The sequence below is a fragment of the Leopardus geoffroyi genome, chromosome B3 (genome assembly GCF_018350155.1).
Source record: "Leopardus geoffroyi isolate Oge1 chromosome B3, O.geoffroyi_Oge1_pat1.0, whole genome shotgun sequence".
Taxonomy (NCBI): Eukaryota; Metazoa; Chordata; class Mammalia; order Carnivora; family Felidae; genus Leopardus; species Leopardus geoffroyi.
In genome coordinates, this window is record NC_059337.1 from 132,229,963 (window position 1) to 132,241,969 (window position 12,007).

At 39.9% G+C, this 12,007-nt stretch overlaps 1 protein-coding gene across 3 annotated transcripts in view; it reads right to left on the minus strand.

Moving 5' to 3' along the window:
• PTPN21 (protein tyrosine phosphatase non-receptor type 21) overlaps positions 1-12,007 on the minus strand; it is an 82,241-nt gene that overhangs the window by 34,498 nt on the left and 35,736 nt on the right. For all 3 annotated transcript variants that reach the window (XM_045451807.1, XM_045451808.1, XM_045451809.1), the window contains exons 4-6: positions 4,483-4,580; positions 2,590-2,657; positions 1,721-1,791 (exon numbers count right to left, since the gene is read on the minus strand). In XM_045451807.1, coding sequence (XP_045307763.1) covers positions 1,721-1,791; positions 2,590-2,657; positions 4,483-4,580 — 237 coding nt within the window. The remainder of the gene's footprint in view (positions 1-1,720; positions 1,792-2,589; positions 2,658-4,482; positions 4,581-12,007) is intronic.

A 12,007-nucleotide genomic window follows, 5' to 3' on the forward strand; every position in this document is an offset into this window, starting at 1 on the left:
GCGTCCGACTTCGGCTCAGGTCATGATCTCACGATTTGGGAGTTCGAGCCCCGCATCAGGCTCTGTGCAGCCTGCTTGGGATTCTGTGTCTCCCTCTCTCTGCTCCTCCTCCGCTCTCACTCTGTCTCTGTTTCTCTCTCTCTCAAAAATAAATAAAGATTAAAAAAAATTAAAAAAAAAAAAGATGCACAAATGAGTACATGAAAGTAACAAAAGACAGGGTGATAAGTGCCTGAGGGATGAATTATGCTGGCAGAAAGAAAAGGTTTATTTGGGACAGCAAAAAGTGAAGCCAGAAAGGCAGGATGTGACCAAGTCTTTAATCCCAGGGCTAATGAACTCAGGCTAGTGGAAAGCCAGAAAAGACTCATGAGCACTTGGGAAGGCAAGGAGGGGAGATGAAAAGAAAGTGGTGTTTTAGGAAGATTGATCTTGGGGTGCCTGGGTGGCTCAGTTGGTTAAACGTCTGACTTCAGCTCAGGTCATGATCTCAGTTTGTGAGTTCAAGCCCAGCATTAGACTCTGTGCTGACAGCACAGAGCCTGGAGCCCACTGAGTTCTGTGTCTCTCCCTCTCTCTCTGCCCCTCCCCTGCCCCTGCTCACTGTCTCTCTCTCTCCCTCTCAAAAGTAAATAAATATTTAAAAAAAATTTTTTTTTTTTAAAAGAAGATTGGTCTCTAGTGAGCAACTCTATGGATTTGAGTGGTAAGAGACTAAAGGCAAAAGGTTATTTTTAATGGGAGGGGATGAACAATAGGTTATAATTAGATACACCTGGGTTCAAATCCCGTCTCTACCACATGTAACTTTGGGCAACTTATTTACTCTTTTTAAGCTTGGTTTTTTCAGTCTGTAAAAACAGAATATCATTTACCTTAAAGAGTGGTTATAAGAGCGTAATGTTATCTAACATACCTGGAACTATGTAGCATTCGGTTGAGAGTAAGACCTAGCATTCTCCGGGGGAGGATTTTTTTCTTTTTCTTTTTCTTTTTCTTTTTTTTTAAATTTTTTTAATGTTTATTTTTGAGACAGAGACAGAGCATGAGTGGGGGCAGAGAGAAAGGGAGACACAGAATCCAGAGCACAATCCAGGCTCTGAGCTGTCAGAGCCAGATGTGGGGCCAGAACTCACGAACTGCAAGATCATGACCTGAGCCGAAGTCAGACACTTAACCGACTGAGCCACCCAAGTGCCCCATGGGGGAGGATTTTTCTTACACACAACACACACAGGTTCACTACCAAATGAGGCCATTATTTACCCACATGCATGGGCCAGGGCAAGAAACGCAGCTCATGGTACAGATTGCCTGGAAGACAGAGATGCAGTTTCCAAAGGTATACTGGGGGGTAACTCTACACGGGCTGCATCACAATAGGAAACAAGTCTCCCTAATCTTGCATTAACCCACATGAGACTAGGTCACCACCGAAACCTTTACTATATGGAGTAAAGAAGTGGCACCCTTCAGTGACTGGCTGCTTTCAATGTTCTCAGCTTCCTCACTGATAACCATGGACAGTAAATGAATTAACACGGGGAAGTGATTAGAACAGCACTTGGCACACTGAGTGCAATGGAACGCTGGCTCCCCAGAGCAGAAGTAGTGGCTGCAGCAGCACGAAAGCTCCAAGTTTTAACCGTGTCAATACATATATCATAGTCAACCCGGCTTTGCTTCCACACGATTTCCATTTCTTATCTCTTAGTGTTACCTGTATTTCTGATGCAGTAAGGCCACTTTTTGGGTTGCTTCTTCCAATACTTTTTCATCTTGTAACCACCCCTGAAGAAAATACACTGCAGTAAGTATGTAAACAAGCCACCGAAATTTCTTCAGAGGAATCACCGCTAGTCCTGTCACTAGCAGGCAAAATTCGGACTAGTATCAGCATGCGGGAGATTTGCTTAAGTATGTGATCAAGATCCTTCTAAGGAATGAAGTAGCTTGTGCTCAGGAGCCAAAACACCCGCCCCGCCTTCTCAGTTCATCCCAGAGAAGGTCTCAGCTGAGTTATTTCAGGTTGGCAACATCACCCATCAGCCAGTTCTGAGTCCAGCACAACGACAACATCTTGTGTGTTCCCCGGCTGGCTGTATAGACACTCAGAAGAGCATCATAACACCTCCCGTAGTTGTTCCAATGTGGTTTTCCTGTCAATCACATCAGTAGTGACTTTAAAAAGCAGACAGCAGTGTCTTCTTGCCATCTACTTTTTAACACTGCTGCTGAGAAGCAAAATTCATTCCCACATCACTGAGAGGTTTCGAGCCTTCGGTTAAAAGCAAAACCTCCGTGGTGTTCCTCAGAAGTTGGAAGTGAATCCCTCTCTTAGACTCACACCCAAACACAAATCTCTCTGGCTGCAGCCCAGTGACTGCACCCCTTCCATTTCTGTGGGTTTACAACGACCAGTAAGACTACAAAGGAAAGCACTTCCACTTGAGTTGTTTATGAGGCAATTGATTTTTTTAAACACTATTCCAGCCCAGTAAATCCACCATATGGACTTTGTTTTGGGGATTATTAAAGGATGTGCAAATAAACTATTTATAAAAAGCCCAATGTTGAAAAAAGTCTTACCACAGGAAACAAGGCAAATTTCTGAAGGAAGTCCTGGGATTCATATTGATCAAAGTCACCAAAATCGGCTGTACAAAATGACAAATATTCACATTAGTTATGTTTAATTTGCAAAGAAAAACATGTACAACCAAATGCAATATGCAGTATATAGATGGTATGCTTATGACTTAGAAGTCAAATGTGCCTTACAGCTGCTATACAGTATATGTTTTAAAAAGTCTTTTTAAAAATATTACTGGGGTGGCTCAGTCGGTTAACTGTCTGACTTTGGCTCAGGTCATGAGCTCACAATTTGTGAGTTTGAGCCCCGCGTTGAGCTCTGTGCTGACAGCTCAGAGTGTGGAGCCTGTTTTAGATTCTGTGTCTCCCTCTCTCTCTGCCCCTCCCCTGCTCATGCTCTGTCTCTCTCTCTCAAAAATAATAAATGAAACATTAAAAATATATATATTATTTATTATTTAATATAATATATATATTAGGTAGATTCATGTGTCTTAAACTTGGAAAAATACCTACAAATAAAGGGAAAAAATAAGTTACAAACTAAATGTATCATGATCTCATTTTTATGAATAACAAACAAAAGCTACCCTGTAATCACGTGTGCTTACTTATGCACTGGAAGATATCAGAAAGAAACCAAACTGTTTATAGCAGTGATCACTTCTAGGAAATGAAATTAGATCACTTGAACATGTTACAGCAAGATGTGTCTGCTTTAGAAATTTTTAATTGGTAAAAAAAAAAATGATAGTTCTGCAAAGACCTTATGAAAACCTTTCTTTTTAACTTTTTTTTTTAATGTTTATTTAATTTTGAGACAGAGAGAGACAGAGCACAAGCAGGGAAGGGACAGAGAGAGAGAGAGGGAGACATAGAATCTGAAGCAGGCCCCAGGCTCTGAGCTGTCAGCACAGAGCCCAATGCGGGGCTCGAACTCACGACCTGTGAGATCACGACCTGAGCCGAAGCTGGACACACAACCAACTGAGCCACCCAGGCGACCCATGAAAAACTAACTCTTAAAGCCAAAGATGATATGTAGGAAGATTCCAAGTACCTTGAAAAGGAATATGGCTCCAAGTGTATCAGGCATTTGTTTGTCTAGAAATGATATATGTCTCCATACCTTCTAATATCTGAAGGAACTTTATTAAAGATTCTTCTGGTTAAGTTTCAATTCCCAAAATTAATGCCAATTATCATTTGAAATAATGATCCATCAGAAGTCTTCCCAAAATATATACATGCATGTAAATACGTGTTGATTAGACATGGGAAACAGAACAGAATGACACAATCCAAAAACACTTACGAAATGCAAAGCTTTATCTGTTATGATTGACAATGCTCTATAATCCAGGACAACTGCTTAAGAAACCAAATAAATGACGTCTGCTAAAAGCATAAGCGTTAACATAACTTCATCAACCTCACTGTTTGCCTCATCTTTCTTCCTAAAATATTAGCTAGCTACAGATCAAGTCCTTGCACTGGAGGAATACACAGCATATTACATGCTGTGTGTGTGTGTGTGTGTTTTCTCTGTTTTTGGTTGCTCTGTTGACATAGGCTAACATGCTTCACCTCCAGAAGTCTCATATTTCACGAAAGGTATCCAAATTTATTTTTTCCTGCAAGAAAACTAATTTCACTAACACCACTATGGGAAGTCAGTTATTTTAAGAATCCTTTGTTGTTTTTGTTATAACACACATTTTTTTTAAAGATTCTTTTTTTTAAGTTATCTCCACACCTAATGTGGGGCTCAAAATTACAACCCTTAGATCAAGAGTCACATGCTCCACTGACTGAGCCAGTCAGGCGTCCCTGTTACAACATACATTTCAATCTGATATATCCATTACATCATCGATTGCCATTATTTACCTTGAACAGCTAAGCCGGCTAGCTGAATTGCTTGTTCTAATGTACAAGGAATGTTTCCTTCCAAGATATCTTTCTTCAGCTGCAGATAATACTGGTACCTATAAAAAATGTCAATTAAAAAAGTCAGTATCAATATTACCTCCAATTGAGACACAATACATTTTACAATAATTTGGTAGAAGAGCAAAAACTAGTCAAAGAAAACCTTAACCCCAGATGGTCTCAAAAAATGACAAGAATGTCCTTGACCATATCTACACCTACACATACATATACGTGCCTGTACGTGCACGCAAACACACACACACACACACACACACACACACACACACACACACACAATGTAATCAATTTGTTGAATCACTTATCCTTAACTGTAGTTATTTCAAAGCTACAACCACTCAGATGACTGGTCGCCTTTCCAATGCCCTGTAAAACAGTTCCTAAGTTTTGTTCTGTTTAGTTGGAGAAACAGAGAATCCATGACCAATCATTACTTTAAAAACCTTGACTAGTCAGAAAGAGAAATCAAGGAATCAACCCCATTTACAATTACACCAAAAACCATAAAATACCCAGGAATAAACCCAACCAGACAGGTGAAAAACCTACACAATGAAAACTATAGAAAGCTTATGAAAGAAATTGAAAAAGACACAAAAAAATGGAAAAAGATTCCATGCTCCTGGATATGAAGAACAAATATTGTTAAAATGTCAATACTACCCAAAGCAATCTACATATCCAAAGCAATCTCTATCAAAATCACACCAGCATTCTTCACAGAGCTAGAACAAACAATCCTAAAATTTGTATGGAACCAGGAAAGACCCCAAATAGCCAAAGCAATCCTGAAAAATAACACCAAAGCTGGAGGCATCACAATCCCAGACTTCAAGCTGTATTACAAAGCTGTCATCATCAAGACAGTATGGTACTGGCACAAAAACAGACACATAAATCAATGGAACAGAATAGAGAACCCAGAAATGGACCCACAAACATATGGCCAACTAATCTTTGACAAAGCAGGAAAGAATATCCAATGGAAAAAGACAATCTCTTCAGCAAATTGTGTTGGGAAAACTGCACAGCAACATGCAGAAAAATGAACCTGGACCACTCTCTTACACCATACCAAAAATAAACTCAAAATGGATGAAAGACCTAAACGTAAGGCAGGAAGCCATCATAATCCTAGAGGAGAAGACAGGCAACAACATCTTTGACCTCGGCTGCAAAAAGGTTTTTTTTAAAGTTTTTAAAAATTATTTATTGAGAGAGAGAGAGAGAGAGAGAGAGAGAGAACCAAGGGGAAGGGCAGAGACAGAGGGGGACAGAGGATCCGAAGTGGTCTCTGTGCTGACAGCAGAGAACCAGCAGAGAGCCTGATGCAGGGTTCAAACCCACAAACTAGGAGATCATGACCTATGCCAAAGTCAGACGCTTAGCTGACTGAGCTATGCAGGTAGGTGCCCCTTGGCCACAGCAACTTCTTATTTGACATGTCTCCAAAGGCAAGGGAAACAAAAGTAAAAATGAACAATTGGGACCTCATCAAGATAAAGAGCTGCACAGAGAAAGAAATAATCAGCAAGACAAAAAGGCAACTGATGGAATGGGAGAAGATATTTACAAATGACATATCAGATAAAGGGTCAGTATCCAAAATCTATAAAGAACTTATCAAACTCAACAAACAAAAAACAAATAATCCAGTGAAGAGAGGGCAAAAGACATAAATAAACACTTTTCCAAAGAAGACATCAAGATGGCTAAGAGACACATGAAAACATGCTCAACAATCATTCATCATCAGGGAAATACAAATCAAAACCACAATGAGATACCACCTCACACCTGTCAGAATGGCTAAAATTAACAACTCAGGCAACAACACATGTTGGCAAGGATGCAGAGAAAGAGGAAGCTTTTGCACTGCTGGTGGGAATGCAAACTGGTGCTGCCACTCTGGAAAACAGTAGGGAGGTTCCTCAAAAAATTAAAAATAGAACTACCCTACGACCCAGCAATTGCACTACTACATATTTATCCAAAGAATATAGGACTGCTGTTTCAAAGGAGCGCACACACCCCAAAGTTTATAGCAGCACTACTGACAATAGCCAAAGTATGGAAAGAGCCCAAATATCCATCAACTGATGAATGGATAAAGAAGCAGCAGGGTGTGTGTGTGTGTGTGTGTGCAGTGTATACACACACACATAATGGAATATTATTCGGTGATCAAAAACAATGGAATCTTGGGGCGCCTGGGTGGCTCAGTCAGTTAAGCATTCGACTTCAGCTCAGGTCATGATCTCACGGTCTGTGAGTTCGAGCCCCACGTCGGGCTCTGTGCTGACAGCTCAGAGCCTGGACCCTACTTCACCTTCTGTCTCCCCCTCTCCGTTTCCTCCTTTACTCACTCTCTGTCTCTGTCTCTCTCTCTCTCTCAAAAATAAACGTTAAAAAAAAAAAATTAAGAAAAGTAATGAAATCTTGCCATTTGCAACAACATGGATGGAACTAGAGTGTTTATGCTAAGCAAAATAAGTCAGTCAGAGAAAGACAAATATCATGTGACTTCACTCATGTGGAATTTAAGATACAAAACAGATGAACATAAAGGAAGGGAAACAAAAATAATATAAAATAAGGGAAGAGGACAAACCATAAGAAACTCTTAAATACAGAGAACAAACTGAGGGTTGCTGGAGGGGTTTTGGGTGGGGGGATGGGCTAAATGGGCAAGGGGCATTAAGGAGGACACTTGTTGGGATGAGCAATGGGTGCTCTATGTAAGTGATGAATCACAAAAGTCTATTCCTGAAATCATTATTATCTATATGTTAACTTGGTTGTAAATTAAAAATAATAATAATATAAATGAAAATTAAAAAACAAGAACCCTGACTAGTAACCTGGTAAGATAAGACTTTGGTACAAGTTACTTATTCTGATGGAAGTTCCCTACCCTAGGAAGTAAAGCCAAAAGAAAATGCTTCCTGATATATCAGACCAGACTTATATTAAAATATTTTGAAGAAATCCCCAAAAGAATAGCTGAATAGCTGCTATGATGCTTTCTTAATACTCTTGTAATGTGGGTTTACTTCTGTTTACACTTTTAATATACAGGGAACTAGTTACCAGCACAAGCTTTAGTCAAGCAGACCTAGGTTAAATTCCAGCTCCCCAATGTAGCAGTTTGAATGAACAAGGGCAAGTCATGACCTGTGGCTTTAACTTATCACCAATAAAGGGGCACCTGGGTGCCTCAGCTGGTTAAGCATCTGACTCCTGATTTCAGCCTCAGATCATGATCTCATGATTCTTGGGACAGAGCCCTGAGTCAGAACCTGATTAGGATTCTCTCTCTCCCTCTCTCTTTGCCCCTCCTCTGCCTCTCCCACTCTCTCTCCCTCAAAATAAGTAGACTTTAAATAAGTAAAATAAAATAAATTATCACCAGTAAAATAAGAGTACTATTGCCCATTCACAAGGTTGAGCATATGAAGCCAATTAACAGTTATTTCATCTATAACCACTACTCCATTTTGATAAAGCTCTACAGTGAAGATTTATGCTGCTTTCCTTTGATTTATTCATTTCACTGGTAATTACGAGGGCCTACTATGCGCCACGCATTGTTCTAGATGCTGGGAATACAATGTTGAATGAAGATACACCAACTCCCTGCCAGTATATAGAGCCATCTTGAATCCAGAATCTCTTCCGGGTTTGGCATCTGTGAATGCAACCTGGTCACGTTTGAATTCCCCTCAGAGCCCACCCCTTTAATCACTTCATATGTTTCCTAACATCATCCACTTTTATTTTAGCTAGCTGTGAGGTCTCCATTCTTTGTTACAAAAAACACCATCCATTCGGATAAGAATTTAGATCCACCTTATCCCGTCCACCTGCTAGTGGTAAGTAGCAGAACCCATAGATTTCCTTCAACGGACAAACAGAATGCTGGTAGCTCTGGGATCTTGTCAAAGAAGAAAACTTCAAATCTTCTACTAGGCAGCTCCATTCCGAAGCCTATTTAAAGAAGATTGTATTTAGAGAAGTCTATCTATTGAACATGCCAGCCACATACCCCACTCTAAATACTCTAGGTGCTTTCCTTAAAACCAAATCGCTGGAAAGCAACACACCTGCACCAAATTAGCTTAGTCTTCCACAGAAAGGCACACATTTTTTTGCCTTGTGTCACACTTTTCTATTTTAAGAGTCGATTCCTCCACAGTTGCTCTAAATTGTTCATTGCTGGTTCAATGTCTTCTACACAAAATCCCACCTGAAAATTTCCTTTTGAATGATATACCAAGAAAATCTGTCATGTTTGCAAACTGATATGTTTTGTTTTGTTCTGTTTTCTTTTATCAGATGATGGATGATGGAACTCAGATAATTCCTTCTTTTGCCTTGACTGCCATGGAGCTCAGAGCTAAACTTCAGGCACAGCCAGTCACTGCTTCCCCTGGCCTTCCCTTCTTAACCACTTGCTCCACCTGTTTAATAACAGCCACCTTGGGGCGCCTGGGTGGCGCAGTCGGTTAAGCATCCGACTTCAGCCAGGTCACGATCTCGCGGTCCGTGAGTTCGAGCCCCGCATCGGGCTCTGGGCTGATGGCTCAGAGCCTGGAGCCTGTTTCCGATTCTGTGTCTCCCTCTCTCTCTGCCCCTCCCTCGTTCATGCTCTGTCTCTCTCTGTCCCAAAAATAAATAAACATTGAAAAAAAAATTAAAAAAACAAAAACAAAAAAACAGCCACCTTGTACTCAGGCACAGCTGAAGCTCAGAGATTAAATAATATGCAGAGATTAAATAATACCGCAAAGGTAGGCTGAGTCGGAGTTTGAATCTCGGTCAGAATGACCCCAAAGTGCGTGTTTTTGACTGTCACAAATCTCCAGTGAAGAATTTTCCTAGTATTTTTATCCTATTTCTTTAGTTTTTTTTTTTTTTTTGAATATTAGAGTCCATATGAATACAATGGTTGAGAGCAAGGACTGAGAAGTCAGCCTGCTTGAGTTTAAATCTCAGTTCCACCACAAACTGGCAGCGTGACCTTGGGCAAGATATTTATTTAGCCTTTCTGTGCCTTGGTTTCCCATCTACAAAATGGATAATAATACCTACTCTGTAAGATTTGTTGAGCAGAGGAAGTGAATGATTAAGTATAAAGTACTTGGGACAGTGCCTGACATATAGTAAGAAAGGTAAGTGGTTGCTTTTACTATTATCTTTCATCGTATTGTCCTTAAAATCCTTTAATGGAAGCAAGCAGTGTGTGCATATGTGTACATGTCCATATATATGTATATACCCATATATAGGTGTGTATATGTATGCATGTATGTATATATTTAAGTATTTACTTAAAAGGAAAGGACCAAGAAATTTTACTTCAAAGGTTATTACCACTTCTATTAACACTTTTTGTTAAAATTATAATATGCTGCTGAGGCTAAGGATGATTTACAAATCTCTTCTTGCAGTATTTACTGCAAAAAGAATAATTAAAAAACAACACAGTAATAAAATGTAACATGCAAACTTTTATTCCTTACAAACAGTTCTGAATTAAGAAACTGCACATCTTAATTCTAAACAAGTGTTATATAAATTTGCCCAAAGCCAAAATACTAATTAAAATAGACGTTTCATCTCAATCTTATGCACTTACCAACTTTCTAATATAAAATACTTTTATACAAGAAACATTACATGAAACAATTATAATAAATTAGGTTGCCCCATTTTGCCCAACAGATATTTCAGTACATAAAGAGGCAGTCTTTTCCTTCACCTTTTTTTTAAAGTTTATTTTGAGAGTTTATTTTAAAGTTTATTTGAGAGAAAGAGCACATGCGCACGCACAAGCGGAGCAGGGGCAGAGAGAGGGAAAGAATTCCAGGCAGACTCCGCACCATCTGCCTCGAGCCCGATGCAGGGCTCAAACTCACGACCTGTGAGATCATGACCTGAGCCGAAATCAAGAGTGAGGTACTCAACCAACCAGGTCACCAGGTGCCCTCCCCACCCACATTTATTTTAGGTTTATTTATTTCCTTCACTTGTTTTTCTTAGGCTAGTATTAGAAGGCTAATGTGTAGGTAATGGCATTTTTAAGTTTTATTATGGAAATTCTGAAACACACATACAGAAAACAAGTCCCAGTAAACCCACACATCCTTATCATGCAGCCTCAATCATCACTTTATCCATACTGTTTCCTCTACATTCTCCCCTTCCCCACCCAAGTGCTTTAAATCAAATCCCAGATATATCATAGCACCTACAGGTACTTTAGTACATATTCCTAAAAGATAAGCTTAAAAAAAAAAGCCACATTTTTAACATAACCAACAAAATGAGCAATAGTGCCTTAAAGCTACCCAATATTCAGTCCACATACAATTTTTGTGATTGCTTCAAAAACATTTTTTTTTTTTTTTGAAGATTTTACTTAAGTAATCTCTACATCCAACATGGGGCTTGAACTTACAACCCTGAGATCAAGAGTTGCATGCTCTACCAACTGAGCTAGCCAGGTGCCCCTCAAAAATGTATTTTTACAGTTTTTTTATTTTTAATTTTTTTGTTTATGTATATTTGAGAGAGAGACAGGGCACGAGTTGGGGAGGGGCAGAGAGGAAAACACAGAATCTGAAGCAGACTCCAGGCTCTAAGCTGTCAGCAAAGAGCCCAACGCAGAGCTCAAACCCATGAATCACCAGACCATGATGTGAGCCTAAGTCAGACACTTAACCCACTCAGCCACCCAGGTGCCCCTACAGATCTAAACAGGTTCACAGATTACACTGAATTGACATTTTTTTTTTTTTAATTTTTATTTTAGAGATAGAGCACAAGCAGGGAGATGGACAAAGAGAGAGAATCTCAAGCAGGCTCCACGCTCAGTGCAGAGCCTGATGCAGGGCTCGATCCCAGGACCCTGGGATCATGACCTGAGCCGAAATCAGAGTCGGACGCTCAACCAACTGAGCCACCCAGGTGCCCTAATTGGATTGACATTTCTAAATCTCTCTTAATTTTAAAAAGAAAAACTCCTTCTCTTTATTTTCATGTTATTTGTATTCGAAATGGTATGATGTGTCAAGTAGAATTCCCTACATTCTGGGTTTATCTGATTGCACTCTTGTAGAGTCATTTAACATGTTCATCTATTCTCCAATTTCTCCTGTGAACTGTTAGATTCAGAGCAGTGTTGTCTAACAGAAATTTCTGCAGTGATAAAGATGATATATATCTGTGCTGTCCAATATGGTAGCCTTTAGCCACATGTGGCTACTGAGTACTTAAAATGTGGCTAGTGCAGGTCACGATCTCGCGGTCCGTGAGTTCGAGCCCCGCATCGGGCTCTGGGCTGATGGCTCGGAGCCTGGAGCCTGTTTCCGATTCTGTGTCTCCCTCTCTCTGCCCCTCCCCTGTTCATGCTCTGTCTCTCTCTGTCCCAGGAATAAATAAACGTTGAAAAAAAATTTTT